The following is a 23100-nucleotide window of genomic DNA, read 5'->3' on the forward strand; positions in this document are numbered from 1 at the left end:
TGGAAAAGTAGGAACTTGGCAAAGTTTGTGTAGGGTTCCGATAATTGAATTTTCAATTACCATATATACTCAAATCAATTGAATTCCGTATGTCTTGTTGGATGTTTCATGTTTAGTTATGTCATACCACCCATATGAAATTTGCATACTGCATACCGGTACTTCATTTTTGTGCCGGTAAAGTCGTCTACTTTCCTAAAAAATAATGGCTATCAAGTACCGGTAACTACCCCATTTCTTGGCACGCTACGTCAGTTTTATTAATGCTTGGTCATATAACTCAGCAAATTTTTTTTTATCAAATTGCTTCATTGCTATATTTGCCACTATAATACAGCATTTGGTGTCGCTGATTGGATGACTCACTGAGTCTTTCGCGATTCCACGTCAACTGCTCTGATTCAATGTTTCTCGATTTTAGTGTACTATGTTTTTCTTTTGCTTTATATTAATTCTTGCATGACGAAAAATAAATATCTGAATCTGATGCAACACATCGATTATCAGCAGACGGGACCTTAATGCGGCGAGTCTCAGTAATTACTGAAAAAAAACGAGATACTTAGTTGCAGTTTAGACCTAACGTAAGCTCCAGCATGAGGTTTATCACAATAGTGAGATCTACCTCAAACTAGTACTATAATGTGAGGTCTACCGCTGCTTTTTCCGGTTCCCGTACATTTGAACCCACGACAATTGACCTATGGATTTTTTTTTGTTTTGCTGATATTTGAACCCATACTGACCCTAACCTATGGGTTTTAGCACCCGCATATAGATTGACCGCTTTTTACATCCCTAACCGGTCACCGCTTTTTACATCCCTAACGGATATCACTTATTGCTAATTTTCTATATATACATTTAATTTGGCGATTTATGGCATCGATCTAGCTCCATCCAAAAAAATCTTGGCCTCAGATATCTCCTGGGCGGGTGACATTTGGTCTCAGGCCCAAAGAGAATATTAGCCATAAAACTAACCGACTGGATCCAGTCGGGCAAAATGGTCAAGTCATAGGAGAAGAAGCACAATGGTAATCAACTGTATGAATATAAATGGGTTTAAAGGTTGTTCATCACCACAAAATATGATTAGCGGATTAATTTATCTGGATAACAACTACCAGCTATGCCTAAACAAGTTGCTAAATTCGGCAACTGGAATCGCATACAATTTTTTGTCGGAGTTTATCCTCGAGACGAGGGCTAGAGTTGGAGTGAAAATTTTTGTTTACTTAGACTGGATAGTAACAGTATTTTGAAATTGAGCTGAGTTGCAATTCTCAGTATATGACGTGAGAGTTCAGTTTCCAAGAAACAGCTAACGATACAATTGAATAAATAGTAGAGATGAGGGAATCTCGGTGATATATCAGTCATTTAAGTGGCAGCTACGGTTGATAAAAATGACAAATTTAGACTCATAGATTTCCTATCCCCCGTACTGCCATTAAAAATTTTGAAGCGCGACTGTGAGCGACCTTTATTTGAAAGTGTTTTGGTAGCGTCAGTATTTCAACAATCGAAAATATTATAACAAACGTTTGTGTAAATATGAAGAAACATTTACTGAAAATAGGAGATATAATAGAGAATATAACACTGAATTTTAAATTTTTTTTCCCTATTGTTCTTTATTGTTTATCCGTCCCACTTGTCTCCCGATCGTTTTAGCAAACTTTGTCATCAGCTAAGCTATTACCGTACCGTTACTGTATCTGACTTGTCAACATTTTAATCAATCTTGTTTAAACGAACAAACATTTTACCAGCTCATTTCTGCTGTAGTTTGGGATGTAAACCTTGAATTTTGATATTTCATGCGTTATCATATCAGTGATAAATCCGACCATATGTAAAGATGAGATTGAAGATATCGGGACTGCGCTTCCGATGTCTTACACGTCGCTTCCGAGCACGTACGAGCAATTCGACAGAGTATCCGCCACCCCAAACGCATCGCATATGAGTAATTCTCATATTCCGTACGATCAGGCAAATTTTTTTTATATATTGATTATATTCGGCATCTCATCCATCCATCCGCTATAGATTTTCATCAAATAACCAAATCGAAGATAAAGTAAATTAGGTTAAATCAGAATTAGTGAATTTAGAATTAATATACTTTTCGCTTCATTGAAGACTATTTTTATACTAACTGACATGTGCTTGCTTATTCACTGAAAATTAACATTTCGCAATATCCTTTGAGTCGAATTAAGAAGACAAATTGCAGGTACAGATCGCGACAAAAACATCCGTGACGCGTTATTTGTTTTCCTGTAAAATATCGATATTTGTCAGTGTCGCGGTTGCGTGAACTATAACATACATTTGCAAGATGGATATTACAACAAAAATGAGCGCGTAAGTACATTTTTAATTTACTTCGCATATTTTGTCATAAGTAACCCCCGTAAATGATGTATTGCTGTGCATTTATAATAGGCTTTCTGCGGGTTCTATATACATACAAATATAAATAGAGAATTGCATTGATGATATATTAAAGCTGAGCGGTTCCATGAAAACGACAACATGATTTATCGGCCAACATTCTGGCGACTGGAGAAGTAGAGAGAAAAGGTGATAACGTTAATTCCAGCCAACAACAGCAATTTATATCCACCTCATTGTCACTAAGTTGTTTCGATGTTTATACAGTGGGTAAATTTCAACATTTTAAAACATGTTTTTCTGTTATGACTACAACTATGCAAAAACAATTTCGCACTGCAGAGACGCGGATACAGTCTATTCGATAGTGAACAAGAAAGAGATCAGTAATAATGTGACATGTGCCCAACTACATTGAATCGTTTTTATTCCTAATAGTTACGTTTTTGGCAGTTATATTCAGGACAAGGATGCAGAAAAGCGAGAAACAGATAAATCGTATAAGGAATTCAAATCAGCTGCCGTAGTTGCTAATAATGAAGTAACGTGTGCCACGGGAAAGAATATTCTGGCTGAAGGAGGTTCAGTTGTCGATGCTGCGATTGCGTCTATGTTAGCATTGGGTGTTGTGTCTTTTCAAAGGTATTTTTGTTACCTAGTTCAATAACTTTATTATATTCGATTCAATGGTAAAACATCCAAAAAGTCGAACATTCAAAGTATTAAAGTCTCGTGGCTCGGATAGCAGCTTCTTATGTGTGAATTTGAACAATAGACATTTGGTATTATTTTTTTCATAAGATTTGAGTTCGCCTTTATGAAGAAGGATTAGAAATTTCAGCTACACGCAAAGGCATTGATTTGTGAATACAGTATTCCGTTATAGGATATTTTGGTTAATTTGTCGGCCTTTAGTGGGTAGTTGTGCGTGTTTTAACTTAAAAATGATTTCTAATTTGACTCGAACATTAAAATAAGAATTAAACAAAAATTAAACGGTTCATTGTTCCGAGTTATTGCCCCAAAATTGGTAACTCTCTGGCAGGAATCCTACAAATTTGCTACTCAGAAGAAGATATTTAACATAGTATATTTCTTGTTAAAACTTGACGGTGGTTTGGATATATATATACTTTCGTTCTCAGTCGGTGATGATATTATATTGTATAATATATAAGTCAATCATTAAAATTTTAGCGGTGGTATTGGCGGTGGATTTTTTATGGTCTTCTTTGACGCTGAATCGAAAAATGATTACTTCTTTGATGCTAGAGAGACAGCACCCCTCGCTTCGTCTTCGGACATGTATGAAGGAAACGATTTTGCAAAAAGTCTCGGTAGTGAATTATTTCTGACAGGGCTTTGGATAAAAACACATTATTTGCTGTTTTTTGACATGGTGGTTTGTACACTTGTATATTGAACGAGAGCAAAAGCATTTACACGGAACGTTCTAGAAAAATTTCCGTCTTTCATTCTCAGTGTAATTGTATCTAATTTTTGTTCAGTTATTTGAATAGAGATTGTATTCAAAGTTTATATCTATTATCCAATAGTAGGCTAATACTTATTTACGCGATTTAGGCAGATCTTCCATAGCAGTTCCAGGCCAGATTAAAGGTTTTTGGGAAGCTCACCAAAGGTTTGGGAAACTTCCATGGAGTCTGCTTTTCCAACCAGCAATTGATTTGGCGGAAAATGGTTTCAAGATGACAGCAGGTTGTGAACATTGGCTTAAACTTACAATGCCAAAAATACAACAGAATAAACGTCTGAGGTAATGATGGTATCTGAATAATATTATTTTATTTATTATATCACTCCAAATTCATGATTAGCTCATATATATAATGACATGTAGGGGGTCATCAGAAATAATATAAAATCCTTGGTACTCTTGAAGTATGCACACCAAGATGTCGCATAACCTGAACCCTAACCTGGTACACAACCTGAGTTCAGGTTGTGCGCCATCTTTGTGCGCATACTTCAGGAGGTCCAAATCCATATTTAAAACTGATTAATGACGAGGTAGATAGATCTGAGGCTTTTTCATGAACATTTTATTCCTTATTCAGTTTGAATGAATTAAATAATTTGCGATTATCAGAGAACTACTACAAAAAAATGATGGAAAATTCAAGCAAGCAGGGGATATAATTTTTCGACCGAAACTCGCTAAAACTTTACGTACAATAGCGAAAGAGGGGGCCGATGCTTATTATAATGGATCACTCACCAATTCAATATTGGAAGATATAAATGATGGATTCGGAAATCCTTCAGTTATAACCAAAGAAGATTTAATCACTTACAGGTAGGATTTGGCCAAGCGATGAACACTTTTATTCATTTACAGTATTTTTATTGATGAATTTCGAAAACAATGTAGGTCGTTTTTTTGCGAGAGCACGGGACTGGGTGAGTACTTTTATACAGGAAAACAATGTATTGAGATTTTCACATGAAGTATGGACAATTTTTGTACTCGCCATTGCCAATGCCCTATCAGTGCGTATAATTTATCTAATCCCACTACGGTCGATTTATTGAAAATGTCGTTTCAAAATCGTATTTTCTATAAAACGATTTATATTATCTTGATTCAAAATCTTTAGTGTACGAATGACGGAACCAACCAAACTGAAACTTACCAACGATCTAACTTTGATTACATCAGGAGCCCCAAGTGGAGGACCGTTACTCGCTTTTATATTAAACATTTTAAAAGGTAACTCAATTATATATATATATGGCAAGAGGTGAGGATTCGTAATATATAATATATATTTAATGCTAAGTTGTAATATGCACTGCTTAGGCCTTAGGGTAAACCTCTCAAAGCATCTCATCAGGCTTCTCTTCAAATTAGTGTGTGTTTTAATGCGAAATGCGACTTCAATCATTCATTATATTTAGGCCGAAATGCATGCACATATTTAGGGTACCCGAATGCATGATATATAACTTGTGTCGTATTTTTGTTGGTTCGTTTCTCTGTGATATAGAAAATAAGTTATTTTAAATATAGCCTCATGTCGTGACAAAATTACCGCGTTTGAAAAAACCTAAACTCTTCAGTAATATAACTTGAGGATTTCTTGAATTATTCGAGTTTAGAAATATACAGAACGGCTAAAAACCTCCTTTTAGTATTGGATGGCATGAATGTCAGCATACTGAAACGATTTTATTGGTGTTCGTAGGATATAACATCAATGGCGATGTCTCGAAAGAAAACAAGATTTTACTATATCATCGAATAGCAGAGGCGATGAAGTTTGCATACTGTAGAAAAAATCAACTTGGAGATCCGGAATTCAGTAACGAAGTCAAAGAAGTCAGAGTTTCTAATTGAATTACCATATATTTATTATGCGAATTCTGTCTCAGATATTTTTTTAAAACGAGCAGATTTCAGCACTCAGCAATATCCACGAATGAACCACGGAGGCAGCCAAGTGTTATAATCGTGTTACTTTTATTTCAGTGGTTCCCAAGCCGTGGCCCTTGGGCCGATTATGGCCCGCGTAACGATTCAATGTGACCCGCCCAACTAGAGTTGAATAGTTCAACACCTTATGTTTTTTCTTTTCTTTTTGCGTTCTAGTTATCGCCTATAGTCTTGTGTCCTTATCACAGACGTGTATATTCATAACAATTCAACTATACCGGTATCTCAATTATGCGCACCCGTACAGACAGGCCCCTTGCAGGTGCTGCTCTTCCCCGGCCCGCCCATATCCTTCCGATTCTAATTTCGATCCCGGTCAATCAAACTCTAAGGAGTCTATTTAGTTGGGTCAATTCTATACCATTGTATACTGGTGCTACAATGGGTACTGCATGAATTCATTTGTGAGAACATTGAAAATAGCATTTTAAAACATAAAAGCCAAGATATATTATTCTCAAGCTTCATATCACGAAATGTCTTGGTATTTACTTTTACATGAACGTAGTAGAATCATCATGTCTCTGAATGTCGGTATTATTACTGTTTAGTTGATTGAGGAAATGCTATCTGACGAATACTGCGAACAAGTACGAATGAAAATCGACGACTTTCAAACTCATTGTTCAGAATATTATGGCGAATATCAGCAAGCTCCGATAGATAAAGGAACTGCACATGTTGGAATAGTTGGAGAAAATGGAAGTGCAGTTGCTTTAACTGGATCGCTAAACAGTCCGTAAGTTACAATATATTATCGGAAAAGTCGACGTTCCGAAATCCCATTTTCGAGAAATTAAATTGCGGAGAAACGTTTTACTTCATTCGATCGGTTAATAAAAACGCATCGTTATGTCCCATCCACTTAATGCTTTGCTCTATCCTTTAACCTACACCAGGAAATGATGAGACGCTGTTTTAAAAATGCAGTTGGTATTGATAAAATTTATACAAATAAAATGGTCGATGCAATTTTACACATTCCGATGTTTGTTGAATTTTCACATTTTGCCATGCCTTCGTCACCAACAGCTTTTATTTTAATAAAGATATACCAAACAGCCTAGTATAGGGTGGTGTGAAAATTCTCTAAATGGGATAAGACAAAACAAAAGTTTATCTTGCAAACAGCAGGTTGCACCACTTCCGTTTATTCAGATGTGTGACATTTTCATAATCCACCAATTGAAAGTTTATAGATAACAGCTAAAAGTCTCTGGGCAAAGTGAGAATAGAGTACTTATCAATACCGAGGAATACACGTAGGTTCCTATTATAGACACTTATAATCACTTGCAATGTTTGCCGTTACAGATTCGGAAGTAACGTGCTTGGAAGAAGAACCGGAATCATATTCAACAACCACATGGAAAATTTTACTTCCCCGGACAATAAATGTTAGTGACTACGAACTGATTACTTGTAAATATTTTGTTTCGCAATTTTTTCATACTCTTGTCGCATAACAAATTACAATTTATCTCTCAAATAAGGTATGAGGCTGTTACGCATATTCGAAGTCACATTATGTACGGCTCTAGCAAACGCGACGACTAGACCAAGTCTGTGAAACAAAGTATTATGTGAATCCAAGATGTATTTCGTACGATTATACACGAACACGCGTCAATTTACATCGTCAACCAGGATAACTGTAATTAGATTTAAAAACATGCAATTGTAATAGGAAATGGCCTACTCGCGTAGGCAGAGCTACTTGTATAAGCAAGGCTTCCAGACTGTCCTTAATTTGATCAATGAGATAAACACAGCTTAAATTTTAACATTACTAAAGGAAATGCACGGTTGACGATGAATTAGATTGCGCTGTATATCTTGGGGTTTAAATATCAGACAGTTTTTAGCAATGACGACCATCGCAGTAAATCAATAATGGCCATGCGTAAAGATAATATAAATGAGGTTTGGAGCTGTAATATAGCTTGGAAACAAGGTACAATCCTCATGCTAGATCAAATAGCGTTAAATGATATTAAATTTTTGTGTTTATTGTTTTCGATGCAGCTGCATCAACAGTAGACAGATTCGTTGAGTTTTTCCGTCCGTTTTGCCACATTTCGTTTCCAGCACATCTTATTTCCAACAATCTGATTGAACCTCGCAAAAGACCTTTGTCATCCATGACCCCAACTATTATATTGAAAAATACACCTAACGGACCAGAAGTGAAAATGGTTTTGGGAGGTGCAGGTGGAATGCGCATCATAGCGTCAACGGCATTGGTGAGTTCAAGTGTAACATGCATAATGTATTAATTAAAATACGAAGCGTCCGTAAATAATGATACGTGGTTGAAATATTGATGTACAACACATTAATCACTTGAATCGATGCGCAAAAAGGTACTGCCGTGTATGTGAACTAAGATGGCGGACTCCGGAACGTAGTATGTGTACCAGGTTGGGCCATAATTTCAGGTACAAATACTACGGGAGTCACTTGGCTAGTCCCCGAACTTGTTATAGAACTAAAATAAGAAAAATTGGAATAAAATAAGGAAAATTATGGTCTAAGCCCAACCTGGTACACACTATGTTCCGTTGTTCGCCATATTGGTTCGCATACTACATGAGTACCGCGCAAAATACCTAAGAATGACTTTAAAATGTGGCAAACCTTCGACATTCCATCATCTTTCTCATTTATACGAAAGAGGTGACTAACTAATTCGTCCATATGAAGTTCAGAAAGAACTAAAATCCTGATTACATTCCCTATGCTGTAAAGCGTCCGATATTTATTCTACTTATCTATGTACTGTATTTTTCAGACAATTCTACAAAGCTTGTGGTTCGATAAAAACACAAACGACGCCGTTAAATCAAAAAGATTCAATAATTTTTGTTTTCCAAATATTCTTCAAATCGAAAATGGGATGGACAAGGTAAACTTTAAAGTAATTTACTGTCTGATTTTATCGTTGTTAAGGATTGTTAACGTTTGATTTAAAAAAAATGCGATCTGTTAGGTATAAGGTATATAAAGAACTTGACATTATGAGAGAGACTGCATGCTTAAAGCATCGCGTTTACGTTCGCACTTCCACCCGATTCACTTTAGGCGATGAAAATCGGAACAGGTGATATAGTAAGCCCATTTTAAGGTCGAGCGGGTTCCTTAGAGGTATAATTTTTAGTGATGCTTTCGTAGGAAACCAAATTTAAAACTCTTACAAACAAAAATCAAGATTGGGTCATGCACGAGTACACATAAAAACTCGGGTAAAATGAAAGATATAGGCACCCCTGTTAAATCTTGGAAATGGCGTTGTATGGGATTACGTGTAATTGCGCTTCACGCATTTTGTCCATTTAATCTGCTTCTGTGTGTGAGAATCGTTTTTTTATTTTTTATAACACGAACAGGACATAGTAAAAGGACTTCAAGAAAAGGGGCATCAGGTTGAGATGATTGATACTCGTCTAACAACAATGCAAGTTATATCACGATCAAATTCAGGGACCATTGTTGCAAAATGTGATTGCAGGAAAGATGGATACCCAGATGGATATTGACGAAATTATTGTATATGCGCAACAATCACCGTTACGGTATACTACTGCATAATTTTAATTGCCTCGTGACTATTCTCTAAGCAAAGGTATATTACGCAGAGTTTTTAAGTATATATTCTAATCTTTCGTAATGTAATTCAATGTAATAAAGTTTGTATAGTTGTGTTGTGAATTTGAATATATGAATCCAAGATGGTCTGTTTAAATTGTGTTGTTGTCACAAGAATAAAATACCTGGGAAAATGGACGAACAATGCAAAAACTGAAAACATATATAGCCGTCTATTTAGACCAGGGGTTCCCAAACCGCTGCCCGCGGGCAAATTCCGGCCCGCGTAACAATTTAAAATGGCCCGCCGAACTTGAGTAAAACGATGTTGTTATGTCATTACCACAGTTTAAGCACGTGTTTATCGCGTACCATTTCAATTATGCCGATATCTCAATAATACGTACCGGTATTACCGTGTTTCCCCAAAAATAGAACAGATTATTTCAATTTTCTTTCGAAAAATATAACTAGGGCTTATTTTCGGGGCGTTTCTTTTATTTTCAAAAAAAAATTACAAAGATTTTCAAATATAACAAATATGAAAACCAATATCCATTTACTTAAATGGCACGTTTCCTCTTTCACACTTGTTAGATTAATCATTTACAACGTGTAGGGGAGATTTCCTGCTATCGACTAGGTGCTACTGACTGACTATACGTCTTATTTTACGGTGAGGCTTATATTAAAATAATTCTTAAAATTCAGGCTAGGTCTTATTTACGGGATTGGTCTCATTTTCAGGGAAACACGGTAGAGTTACAAAGAGCAATTAAGTTATCAGCCCTATAAGCTTACAGATGTCAAAAAAACAAACAAAACTAGACTTTGCAAATAGACGTTTCCGGGATAAACGGTAGCTTCCATATTTCTGTATTGCAAAGAATCAAACTTCAGCGATTTGTCTTGCCAATGTATTATTCCAGTTCTGAAGGAATACGACATTAAGCGCCATTATGAGTCAAACAAACAGATTGCAAAAAATGTCAAATGAAAGTGAATCCACTGAACCCCAGCTAAACCGCCGCGAACTTTCGGGCGCTAAACTCTTCCGGCCCGCGAACATTCTCCCGATTCTAAATTTGGCCCGCGTCCAATAAAGTTTGGGAACCCCCCTTGTTGCTGGAGCCCCCCTTGATGAGTTCGCGTAACAAAATTTCGGTCGTGATTATTTCAAATTTGCACCATCCATATTTTATATACAGTATGTATATTAAATACATATAGTTATACTAAAAGCCGGTGAACTGTTGAATTGACACAAATATTATATCTACTATTCTCCCCGAATATCGAACACAGGAAATAACACCATACTTTCTAAGTTAGTGGTTCACAAACGCCGGTCGGCGGATTTGCTGGTCCGCGAGAAATTTTATTTTGTAGTTTTTCTGCCGTCTCAATCGCTTTACTGAAGCCGACGTTACGTTAGTTTATTACGCAATTTCCCTTCCGCCGTCATATTGCTGTTTATTAATGGCCCGGCAACATCTTGGCGCCGAGCAATCACACTTTTCGCTCTCTCGGTTCCAAATCATCGCAAAAGCTCTCCGTAAATTCTCGCAAGATTCAGAAACCTCGAAATCAGCATGCATGCTTTTTCTGTTCTGCATGCTTTTCTGGATTAATAAGACGAAGTTACGTTGGTATATTACGCAATTTCTCTTCCGCTGTCATATTGCTGTTTGATAAGTGCGGTATTAATGGCCCGGCGACGTCTTGGCGCCAAGTAATCACACTTTTTGCTTTTTAGGTTTCGATTCATCGCGAAGCGATAAACCTGAAAATCAGAATACGTGCTTTTTCCGCTCTGCATGCTTTTCTTGATATCATTCAAATGAAAGGGTTATGAATATTTCGTTGTTTAAACCAGAAAACTGTCAAGAACAGTATAATATTGCAGAGCTTCACCTTGACATCAAGCTAGATATGAACTTGTTGCGACCCTGCTGGTGGTCACGAGACGCTTCCGGGTTATGTACAGCAGGAATTTGAGCCTGGTGCCCAGTAAGCAACGACTTTATCATTGTAATATAAATTCTTGAGCTGTATTGATGACGAGTACCCATCGCTAAGTAATCGAGCAATCAATCTGTTGTCCGAATTTTCAACTAGTTACTTCTAGCCTCAGGTAAAACGCTGCAGAGCTACGTGTTGCAAAACCTTCTTTGACGCCTCGTTTGCAATCCTGTATTGGAAACAAAACAGTAGCAAAATTCTCACTGGAGTTCATTGTGTTTGTACATGATTCGACATGAACAGTTTTTTTTTCTATATGTGAGACGTGTGCCTTTTTTACGCATAATTGGTGCACAGCACTGCATTTTACTATGCAAATATATGTTATTATCTTATGTTCCACCCATTCCAATTTTTGACCGGCACATTATTTGATAGTTTTTCCTCATGTGAAAGCTTTTTAAATGTGCCTTTTTTTAAAAGCGTAGTGATTGCCCTACATTACGTAAATATATGTTATTATTTTCTGTGTATATGTTATTATTTTTCAATTTTTGCCGGTCCGCTAGTACTTTTTTTCAATTTTACCGGCCCGCCAGGGCAGAAAGATTGGGAACCACTGTTCTAAGTCAGTGTAGGAACGACGCTGTGTTGCAACTTACGATTTATGGACAAACGTTCGAGCCTAGAATAATCTGAAAAGTGCTCCATGCTATACGCTAAAAGTCAAGGTCCGTTGTTAACTACAGGGGAAGAAGATATGTCCATGGTTGGGGAAGTCGGTGTTTTAGTAGAGAGATAAAGAATGTAAGGAAGTACATGGTGCTTTGCAAAGCGCTGGAGGTCAGCACATGAAGACAATACATATGGAAACATTTGTTAAAGCACCCGAATCTATGGGCATGCGTTAATGACTTGTGCAATTTGGGTAACGTACTTGGTGTTATCTTGTAGTCTGAATTTCGAGTACATATAAAAGGAAAAGTTGAAACAATATTCTTTGATTCAATTATTTTTTAAATTGATTGTGTGTTTACAATGTTTTCTTTTGTGTCAAACGGTTATTAGGATTAGTCATATTTAAAGGTAAGGCGGCTCAATAAAATGTTATACTGCGCTTCTAGCGTATAGCATGGGGGTTAGCATTATAGCAAAATTATTAGTGAAGCAGCGCATTATCGTCACTATGTATATAGGATATACATTATACAGTATAGAGCGAAAGCGGCGTTAGCGAAATGATGTCATTTGCCGACGTTTATCAGAAAATACCGTAGTATGATATAATATATCTAAGTAAATTAGCAAAAGTTTACACAAGATCGGGGACCATCTAAGCTGCCATTTAAACACAGGCGGGAACAGGATCGTTTCTTTGTCCTTCGTCGAGTTTCTCTTTTTGTTTATATGGTACGATTCGACAAATATTATTTTCTTCTAGTGCAGCCTGCAGCCCTGCTGTCTCGCTAATCAATGTGGTAATCTGTCGAAAAAACATTTCGAATTTATTTTGTTCAACATCACGTTGATTGCTCATTGCTTCGATTTTCAAGACTTATTTTGGTTTCAACTACGTCAACAGTCGGTCAGATTACCTAACTGGAATCGAGTTTAACCGCATCGTAAAGGATTGAAAAAGAATACAGAATCAACTAAGTTATTCAGTCTGATTAGATTATATTCTAAACAGGAAATGCTGCAAACAGCTTGTCCATTCATTTCTGATTTTTATATTAATGTTTTTTCCGACATAATAGGAAGTCGTTGGACTCGCTGCGCGACATTTGAATCATCCTTCGTTGATACAAAGTGCTGAGCGTTGAGGCCTGCGAGAAGTGTTTTTTGATTTAATAATTACTTCGAAATTATTGATTAAAATGCATCAGAATGGTGTCCGCTTGTATAAAACTTGCTCTAAAATGGACAGAAGCCGTAGCTTCGGCACCAAAGCTGATATCCAGACCGTCGAGACCAAGTTTAAGCGACGTTGTAAAACACATCGGGTATATAGGAAATTATTTACTGACAAGTAGGTGACACTTTCCATTGTTAAAATGACTTTAATTTACTTGCATGGATCTTTTGTTATGGTGTTATTTTAAACAAAAAAGAGAGTTTTGTTTGAGGTTAAACCGGAACGGGTGCGTGGATTTCACTATAAAAGTCATTTCAAGTGTGTGCGTTCGAATATGCGAGCTAGTCCGATATTTTGATACGCTTTCAAGCTCAAAATGTATTTGAAAGAATTTCTTAGTTGAAGCGAAGAATTGACTAGCATTGGCGATACGAACGAGAAAGTACATGACCAAATGTGGCCATTCATCACTAAGCACAGGGATGGCCAATTCGTCGATCGGGATCGCCACGTCTCAAGTAGTCGATCGCGTTTGATGTTGAGTAAATTTAATATAATACATCAAAAAATTCGATATACACTTATAGTATTTGCATCTGGGCAAGACCGTTAGACTGTTAGAGCATAAGATACCAATCTTTACTGTTGTTGTTATATGTTTTATGGCGCTTATAACTTCAGTGGTCTTTTGCGCCTTCGACCAATTCGAATTTAAAAATACTATACCAACATTATAATACAATATTTACGAATGTATAATTATACAATTGAATCAATTACAATAAGTAATTATTTCTAAACATTTAGAAACATGTTTAGAAATGAACTTGTCGAATATCGTGTGTCTTGACTGACAAGCGATCCTACAATAACTTCTGCAATACACGAAAGTTATGGTCTCGCTCCAAGAGTAGTGTGATAAATTTTCTTCGCAACGATAGCAGTGGCATCAGAATGCCCAATTTTTTTCTAATTTTCAATTCCAAGCGAGCGACGAATCGGACTCGGCGGAAATTGTAAATTAGATTAGAGGTTTGAGCAGTCATGTAACATTTATGATTTGGGAATATTTATTTTCCGATGTTTAGATAATACACGGATACTTGGCGATGTTTTTGAGAAATTTTCAACACTTACGAGTAAAACTTAGGCAGGTGTTAGATCTGAATTGTGTGATTTGAATAAATCTTGAATAAATTATTAAACATTTACTCCTGGTAGAATTACCTAATCAAATTAACATATTAGGGAACGTAAAAAATACAATTTTGTTGGGTCGATTTCATTGGGAATACACGAAAGGAACCGATCTTATTGGCAGCGGCGGAATTCTTTGTATGGGTGTGCGTAGTTATCTGCATATTGAGCATTCATTCGTTTTTGTGTATTACCTTATTACCGATCAGTAGATTGCGAGCTATTTTGATGATTTCAGTCGATCGCGATCGAATGTAGGCTGGCCACCCCTGAGTCTTAGCAGATTGCAAAAATTAATGCCGTTGCAACTTTTGCTCATCAAATGTAATTGAACTTTTGCTGCGGGTTGGCCATACGGATTCCATCATTCCAGAAAATCATACAGAACTTGTAGCTTTGAAATCACTGTCGTGTTCGCTGATTATCCGACTTTCCAAGAAATGGTTCGCGCGAACTCCTGAAACTCGCCACTGGTTACGGGGTAAATTTTTTCTTATGAAAGTAGCAAGAGAAAACGATAGAAAAAAGTTTGCAAATCCATGGTGAGTAAAATAATTGAATTATCCATTCTTCGGCTGCCTCCGAGTCAAATTAGCGATCGACTCATGACTTTGAGGAATCGATATTTTATATTTCCACAAACTTGAGAATCATGCTTCTGTGATCTTCTGACAAAATAATTGTTATATTTCCCTCCAAGGGTTTTAGTACCACGTACATTTATTTATGTTTCATATTTTTAGCGCTGATCAGGCAAACAAAAATGTTTCACACGAAAGTTCCTACAAAGAATTCAAATCAGCTGCCGTGGTGAGCAACACTGGAATTTGTTCCACAATAGGCAAAAATATACTACAGGAAGGAGGATCGCTTGTCGATGCAGCTATTGCAACAAAATTGAGTCTAGGAGTTGTGTCGTTTCAAAGGTTTGTTTGCTTTTTTACTAAGGTTGCTAATATCATATATAATGTGGCAAATACAAATAATTCAATTTAATAGCTTACTTATTTTTAACCTTATTTGTTGCGTTTTCAATTGACGCATCCTTATAAACTACTTTTAGACCGTAATTCGGACTGATGGTATTTTTTCAGAGCAGGAATAGGCGGTGGATTTTTTATGGTTTATCATGATGCAAAATCAAAGAAAGACTATTTCATCAATGCCAGGGAGGTGGCACCGTCTGCGGCATCTGTGGATTTGTTTAAAGGAGACGATTATGCAAGAAAATGCGGTATATGTTATCCTTGAAATTTTGTTGCGTTCTGGACCGCGCATGCCGCACAGTTCAATCATGCGTACTACCGTTTATGTAAAATATTCAAAAATTAGTTTCATCAGAAATCTTCATTCCCCTGTTTGAGTTACCAAATCTTATTTGCCACATTAGATATAGGCGAGAGATTGCATACGTCTTCCTCCTCCAATTCATAAAACCATAAATTCATCTAATAAGTCAAAGAAATTTTTAAAGGGTTGCAGTTCTGGGATGAACGTTAAATGCCTTAAACCAGATAAAAAGATTAAAAAATGAATGCAAATTCAATAATCAATCACAATTTCCCAATACATGACAAATAAAAAAAAGGTTATATTTTCCTCATGACACCCAGTAGTATAAATATATATTAAAACAAACTTTGTTAATGTAGCGAAGTATGCAATTAGTGAACAGTGTTATACACCATTGAGACGATGTTTAACGCATTCTATACTAGATAAAAAGTAGCATTATCTACAATAAGCATAAATTGGCAACAATATGCTGTTATGTTACTCACGACAAGCGATGGTATCATATTTTTAAATTACTGAGTAACGAAACAATTGTTTTAGGCAGATCATCCATTGCAGTTCCCGGAGAATTACAAGGCTATTATGAAGCACATCGTAGATTTGGTAGACTTCCATGGTCTCGTCTATTCCAGCCTGCAATTTACTTGGCAGAGAATGGATTTGAAATGACTCGAAACTGCTATAATTGGTCAAGAGTTTCTATGAAACGACTACCGGAAAATAAACAACTAAGGTTATTTTCCATAAAAATGTTATAGTATTGTTTATAAATTGAAATATAATGCAGTTTTGAACTGTTTGAAATGGTATTTCTTCTCAAATTCATAAAACTATACTTTGGCGTTCGATGAGGTATATTACTGACGACGTAATTTACAAATGCGAGTGGAAGCAAAGTTGGCGTTTTCTAAGCGATCTCAACCTATGATTTAGTTAGAATAGCGAGCAAACGTTTATGACAGTTGCTTAATTTTAAGTCATCCTTAAGCAAACTCAATAACCTAATCTGATTCTAGAGACCTACTGAGGAAGGAAGATGGTACGTTCTTGAAGACGGGAGATTCTGTTCGGCGTATTCGATTCGCAGAAACACTTCGTACAATAGCGACAGAAGGCCCTGATGCTTTTTATAGAGGATCTTTAACAGAATATATAATGAAAGATATTAATGACGGATTCGGGCGACCATCTATTATAACAAAGAATGATTTGACTAGATATAGGTATCCTATTTTACATAATTGAGCGCTATAACTTCATGCTATTTTTATAGTAGTATTTTATTGAGCTAATCTCTCATCACCTAATACATTTACTAATTCGTAGCGCTCCCTACGCCGTGACTTTATTTGATGGAGTCTAAGTCAATTTGTGAGAAATGTCATTTCCATTTCCTTTTCTGTAACTACTAACTAGACCAATTGGTTTGAAATTTCCAGTAGTTGGAGATTGTTGTTGCCGCTGTAAGACTTTATGAATCCTATTGGATCTCATTCAAAATGTCGCAGTTTTAATTTTATTCGTGGAAACATGGTGATATTTGGTTTTGACCTTCGTGTTATATATATTCATATATTTGAGCATTGCTCTCTTGTTTATTTATGAAATTCATACTTTTATTGACAGAGCTCTGGTTAAAAGGCCAGTAAAATTCCATCTGGACGACTTGACTTTTATAACTTCGGGAGCACCAAGTGGAGGTCCTGTCCTTGCCCATTTATTAAATATTCTTAAAGGTAAAGTTTTATTAGAACGCTGCAAAACGTATACAATCAAAACATGAAGTACTATTAATCATTTTTGTGACATACATTTTGAACTCATCATACTAGTTGGTAGAAAATTTGTTACAGAAATTGGTTTTATGTAGAAGTCATTGCCAGCATTTTGATATTGATTCTATTTTTCGAATAAAGACAAATTTTCACAAAGGTTATAGATTTACAACGGATGACTGGTGCAACAACAAAGCTCTCACAATACATAGAATGATAGAAGCGATAAAATTTGCTTATTGTAAAAGAAGTAGACTTGGAGATCCCGAAGTGAACGATGAAATCGATAAAGTAAGAATAATTAGAAGCATAATCTGGTAGCAATGAAACACTATCCCTCGCCGGCATTGCAGGAAATATATTATTGCAATTGCCATACGATCGGGGAATAATCTTTTATTTTTTTCGAGGGTTCTAAATTCTAGATGACCAAAGAAATCCCCACCAATAATAACGAGCTTGTATGGAGTATACAGTGCACCGTACCATTCAAGCTATTATTAAAGAAAATCACCGCAGTCAATTCGAATCATTGCTATGGGTGTTGAAAAGTTGCTGTAATATATTGTATATACACAAAAAAATTTTTAATAAAAAGGCAATACAAAAGGAGATATAGTATTCCTTACTAAAATAACTAAATTCGTACTAATCTAGCTAGTTGAAGAAATGATTTCGGAGGAATATTGCAATAAAGTAAGAAGTAAAATAGACGATATTCAAACGCACCCACCTGAATATTACGGTAGTGATATGACACACGTTTTTGACGATCACGGAACTGCTCATGTTGGGATATTAGGTGAAGATGGAAGTGCAATCTCGGTGACTAGTTCAATAAATAAACCGTGAGTAAACAGTTCGTGTTGTTAGGTTGGTTTCTTTGTTACTTCCGCGGTCGTTGTTAATACTCGCCAAAAACTATACGCCCATCCTATAAAAGGTTTTAAGTCGTACTCCAAATACCTTATCGCTCCAGAGAGCGAGAGCTCTTGAGGTCTTTCCCTCTCTTCTAAAGACTCTTAATTTTCAATCTATATTTGCAGTTGGTTTTGAAGCAGTAAATTTCATAAAGGTATTTGCATATGAACATTGTCTTTTTTTCGCAGTTTGTTATTGTAACTGCAATATCGGCATATCTGTAAAAGAATGCAATAAATGAATCATTTGTAGATAAGATAATATAGAGAATCCAAATCGAAGTACGGTAATATATAAACCTCTTTTTGCCAGCTTCTACAGCGTTATTGGACAAAGGACTGGAATTATATTTAACAACTCCATATCAGAATTTTCCAATGAGAAAGGAGTACACGGAAGTCAGTACAAAGTAGTTACTAGTAAGCGTGCAATTCTGAATACACTTCGAATAATTCAGATAACAACCTATATATATTACACTTTCAGAATTTACCCAACATTCAAATAATTTAATCGAACCTGGTAAAAGACCGATGTCATCAATGAGTCCGACTATCATATTAAGGAAAACACCAAATGGATCAAGTGTGAGAATGGTGTTAGGGGGAGCCGGAGGGTCGCACATTATAAGCTCAAGTGCTCAGGTATAGATAAACAATCTTTTTGTACACGAAATGAACATATAGATCGTTTGGTTATTATGTTGTTAATGTTCTTATGCTTGTTGTTATTGTTAGTATTTTCCTTCTTATAGTTATGAAAAAAATCGATTTTCCTTAATCCCTGGACAAATGGTTGAAGATTGTATTTAAGGCTATTATTTTTATTTATTCCTAAATTTTATATGAATCCTATAAGATCTGAAATTTCATCCAAAATTTTGTTATTGTATTTACTTGTTTGTTTTTCACACTGTTCAAATCTCTGGCTAGAGAAGGAGAAACTTACGCGCAGAGGATTACTATTGTCCTAAGGTTGATGTAAACAAACGAGTTCTTGATCCCATCATAGTTTTTTTTTTTTTTTTTGGTTCAAACCCAAATATGTTTCTCTCTTTGTAACCCTGATAACATTATTAGCAAGCGGCGTTGAACAAAGGGCATATTTATCATAAATTGTCATATACTATTTCTCATTATATTCTACTATACATCTAACCGGTTCACACAACTCGTAGATAACGTTAAAAAATACACTATACCCATCTTTGAAGACGAAATTCCTTCCTGAAATGCAATTTTTGCATATTTTGTTTCGTAGGCACTTGTTCAAAGGCTATGGTTCAAAAGGAATGTTAATGAAGCAGTCAAGGAAAAAAGAATTCATCATAATTGGCTTCCGGATACATTATTTGTACAAGAAAATACTGACGAGGTTAATTACATATATATAGATTTTGTAATATACCACAGCAATTTGACGTTCGACTTGGCGGCATCAACACTATTTTTGTGTTCAGGAAATCATTGACGATCTGGCAAATCGGGGACATAATATTCAGATCATGAACGACCAAAAATCTTCTGTGCAGATCATAGAAAAATTGAGCGATAATAAAATTGTAGCAAAATGTGATGAAAGGAGGGGTGGTTATCCAAACGGATATTAAGAAGAATACAGAGTATTATCTTGATGAAATTAAGACCTTATTTTTACGTTTATTTAGTTGGATCTGTTCTTTCCCGATTTAGTTCGCGAAACTGTATAACACATATTTATAGGGGGAAGTGAATATTAAAAGTATCCTGCGCCTAAAATACTTTGTTTAGCTAACTATTTTACGTGGCACAATCAAAATGAGGACAAAATTTTACATTTAACGACTTGTAAACAATGTGTTTTTTTATGTATTATATTGTAGCTAAGTATAACACCAAAGTATTCTTTGTAATAATTTCTATATTATTCCCTCGAGATAGCTGACATTCATTAGGTATTAATGTTTCATTATTCGGTCTGCATTACTTTTTATCTAGCTCTGCCTACCACGTTATCTCCAATTTTCAGGCTTGTCCATGGGAATGGGAGTACCATGGGATGGAACCGCACACATTTCTATTTCCCATGGGACACGTGAGACACGAAAACCGTACGATTTTCGGGGAAATGATGGTAAAACATTTCGTTATGAACTTTGTGTCTATATATTTGAGCATAGCTCTCTTGCTAGTTATAAAGAGCAATGGTGACCGTACATTTGAACCCATGTACATTTGAACCCATGCGTATATCCACGGGTTCAATCTATATGCGGGTGCTAAAACCCATGGGTTAGGGTTAGTATGGGTTTAACTATCCGTGACACAAAAAAAATTCTATAGGTGCAATAGCATACAGGTGCAATTGTCATGGGTTCAAATGTACGTGGGTTCAAATGTAATGGAACCAAGAGCAATATATAATATCATTAAAAATATACTTCGTGAAGGGGCTGATGGACACATGTATAATAGTTATGAGTATAACGTTACAAAGTCCGTCAATTTTGTTGTTTTGCATGTCACTTCGTACATGTAGTTCTATTTAGTAGACGCTGAACCTGAGTTTAACCCTTTTTATTGAATTTTATTCCAATGGGAATCCATTCCATGGGATGGGATGGGACAGGCATAATTGCTATGGGAGGGGTATGAGACAGAAAAATATGCCTCATGGACAAGCCTGCCAATTTCTATCAAGTAGTAGTCTCTAGATCAGGGGTTCCCAAACCAGGGGTCGCGACCCCAAATTGGGTCGGAGTGATAAGTAGGTGGGGTCGCAAACAGGTCATGGGGTCGCTGAGGTATGGTGGAAGATGAATGTACAAAACATCTAAGATTTGATAAATTATGTTAAATTTAGCAGCTTGTACCATGGCTTACTGTAAAACAGGCCCATAGGCATCGCTCTATGCTTATGCTATAAAAAGTGTAGGTGCTTATTGCGACATCACTGTTTGGTTTTAGCTTATTTTACTTAATATCACAACATGACCAAACTCAAAAGTCAAAGATATATATTGACCTGGAGTCGCACTGGACACTTGAAAGTTGTCTTTGGGGTCGTCCTAAAAAAAGCTTGGGAACCCCTGCTCTAGATTAACTGAAAGTGCGTGTATCGTAAGAATCTTCACTGCATAATTAATATATATTGAATAAATTGAAGATCTCTATTGGGTTCTATTCTGGGATTACAAGGCATTACAGGACTTTGGAAGCACGAACTGAAAAAGTTTAAATTTTCTTCAGCAGTATGTATGAAATTAAATTTTAGTCTAATAAAATCTTTCTCCCAATTCAATGTCCGGCAAAGTCCTCTTATAAGATATTCATAAGGGTCCTGAAAGTAGTAACAGTGATACATGAATATAATTTATAATATATATATATAGCATAATATTTTGCAGAAGCGGTTAGAATTCAGACAATATCACATTAGTCAATAATCGTAACGAGCAAATAATACTAACAAGTACTAACAAGTTCGACCAAAATCTATAAAATAGTTGGGGTAAATATTTGAAATTGAGATGGACGTGAGGTTTTTCGAAGAATCGGGTAAAATAGTGTTTGTTTGTGGGTAGACACATAAGATGCTTGAGTATATTGTGGATATAATATAGACATCATAAATCATAGCGGTGCGCAAGAGCGAGAGAGCTTAACAGTGACATCAAGCGACATGAATTAGGCATTTATAATGACGTCATAAATATCATCTTACAAATATTGGTAGGTCAAACGTGTGTAGACCTAATCAAATAAATTCATAATGTTAGCTCTATCAGAGACTATAACTTTTTGCTCAAATAGCACTGGCAGAGTCGGAATATAGACAAGCCATGGTTTCCAGAACTACGTTCGATCCGATTCCAGGAAAACAAGCACGAACCGGGTTGACCTAGAAAAATAAATCATTGTTGCCTCGAAGATTGAAGGAAGCTCTATCGATTAAATAACATTGGTCATCTTGGGCTCGGCATCGGATTTGTTGCAAAAAATAAGTTGATTTGAATTATATTTTAAATGAGTTTTTGCTTGTTTATTCCAAATGAAAATTGAACTCAATCCAACCCGAATAACCAGCCCTAGTTTCAACTCTGGCACAAACATGAAACGCTTTGTCTCATGATGAGGTTGGTCTGCACAATAAAAGAATACATTACATGATGCATCTACTTCCCTGAATTATTATATTGAATGATGTCCTCAATAAACTGGAAGACATCATCCGATATGCGACGCAACTGATATTTGTGACTCATAAAAGTTGCAATTGCTCAGTAAAGCGTGTTTCGAGCATGTTTGAAACGTGAGTTTGCACCCTTTCTGCGTACTCGATTCTTGTTGAACGCTCTATAGCTCTGTATGCGACTCGCCGCACGTCTTCTATTCGCGCCCGCCTATATACAATAATGCTATTGTGGTTTAAAACAGTGACTCCATCAGATTGACGTTACTAGGCTTTCTCATTCATTATTGTTATTCAATCGTCACAATAGATATGCATGCAGTAACCATAATGTAATAAACATATTAGGCAGAATGCGAGATTACAATGAGACGTCACGTCTACCCCGAGTGTGAAAGTTGAATGAAATTATCCGATTCCGAAATAACCAAACTTTACAAACACAATAGCGCTTGGCGCATCAGCCCTAATTTTTGGTATTT

At 36.0% G+C, this 23100-nt stretch overlaps 2 protein-coding genes across 7 annotated transcripts; both read left to right on the forward strand.

The window, feature by feature from the left end:
- The first annotated feature begins 1787 nt into the window (after positions 1 to 1787).
- On the forward strand, positions 1788 to 9593 carry LOC120346668 (glutathione hydrolase 1 proenzyme-like). Of its 3 annotated transcripts, XM_039416462.2 has the most exons (13): positions 2357 to 2373; positions 2455 to 2592; positions 2857 to 3045; positions 3601 to 3740; positions 3988 to 4180; positions 4514 to 4720; positions 5022 to 5134; positions 5610 to 5743; positions 6409 to 6596; positions 7172 to 7254; positions 7883 to 8100; positions 8649 to 8762; positions 9244 to 9593. In XM_039416462.2, exons 3-13 carry the CDS (start codon positions 3014 to 3016, stop codon positions 9391 to 9393), a joined length of 1572 nt encoding a protein of 523 aa, XP_039272396.2. In that variant the 5' UTR covers positions 2357 to 2373; positions 2455 to 2592; positions 2857 to 3013; the 3' UTR covers positions 9394 to 9593. The 3 variants fall into 3 exon arrangements, with proteins under 3 accessions (XP_039272393.2, XP_039272396.2, XP_039272395.2); XM_039416459.2 differs by lacking the exon at positions 2455 to 2592 and having other exon boundaries at positions 1788 to 2373; XM_039416461.2 differs by lacking the exons at positions 2357 to 2373; positions 2455 to 2592 and adding an exon at positions 2644 to 2669.
- Positions 9594 to 9716: 123 nt separating this feature from the next.
- LOC120346419 (glutathione hydrolase 1 proenzyme-like) lies at positions 9717 to 21591 on the forward strand. Of its 4 annotated transcripts, none has more exons than XM_039416148.2 (12): positions 9717 to 13433; positions 15200 to 15382; positions 15551 to 15690; positions 16293 to 16485; positions 16769 to 16975; positions 17379 to 17488; positions 17685 to 17818; positions 18185 to 18375; positions 18761 to 18867; positions 18935 to 19092; positions 19709 to 19822; positions 19908 to 21591. In XM_039416148.2, the coding sequence occupies exons 1-12, from the start codon at positions 13282 to 13284 to the stop codon at positions 20055 to 20057; spliced, it is 1839 nt and encodes a 612-aa protein (XP_039272082.2). In that variant the 5' UTR covers positions 9717 to 13281; the 3' UTR covers positions 20058 to 21591. The 4 variants fall into 4 exon arrangements, with proteins under 4 accessions (XP_039272082.2, XP_039272083.2, XP_039272085.2 ...); XM_039416149.2 differs by having other exon boundaries at positions 18761 to 18846; XM_039416151.2 differs by having other exon boundaries at positions 15556 to 15690.
- The last annotated feature ends 1509 nt before the right edge of the window (positions 21592 to 23100 follow it).

The sequence above is a fragment of the Styela clava genome, chromosome 8 (assembly GCF_964204865.1).
Source record: "Styela clava chromosome 8, kaStyClav1.hap1.2, whole genome shotgun sequence".
NCBI lineage: Eukaryota > Metazoa > Chordata > Ascidiacea > Stolidobranchia > Styelidae > Styela > Styela clava.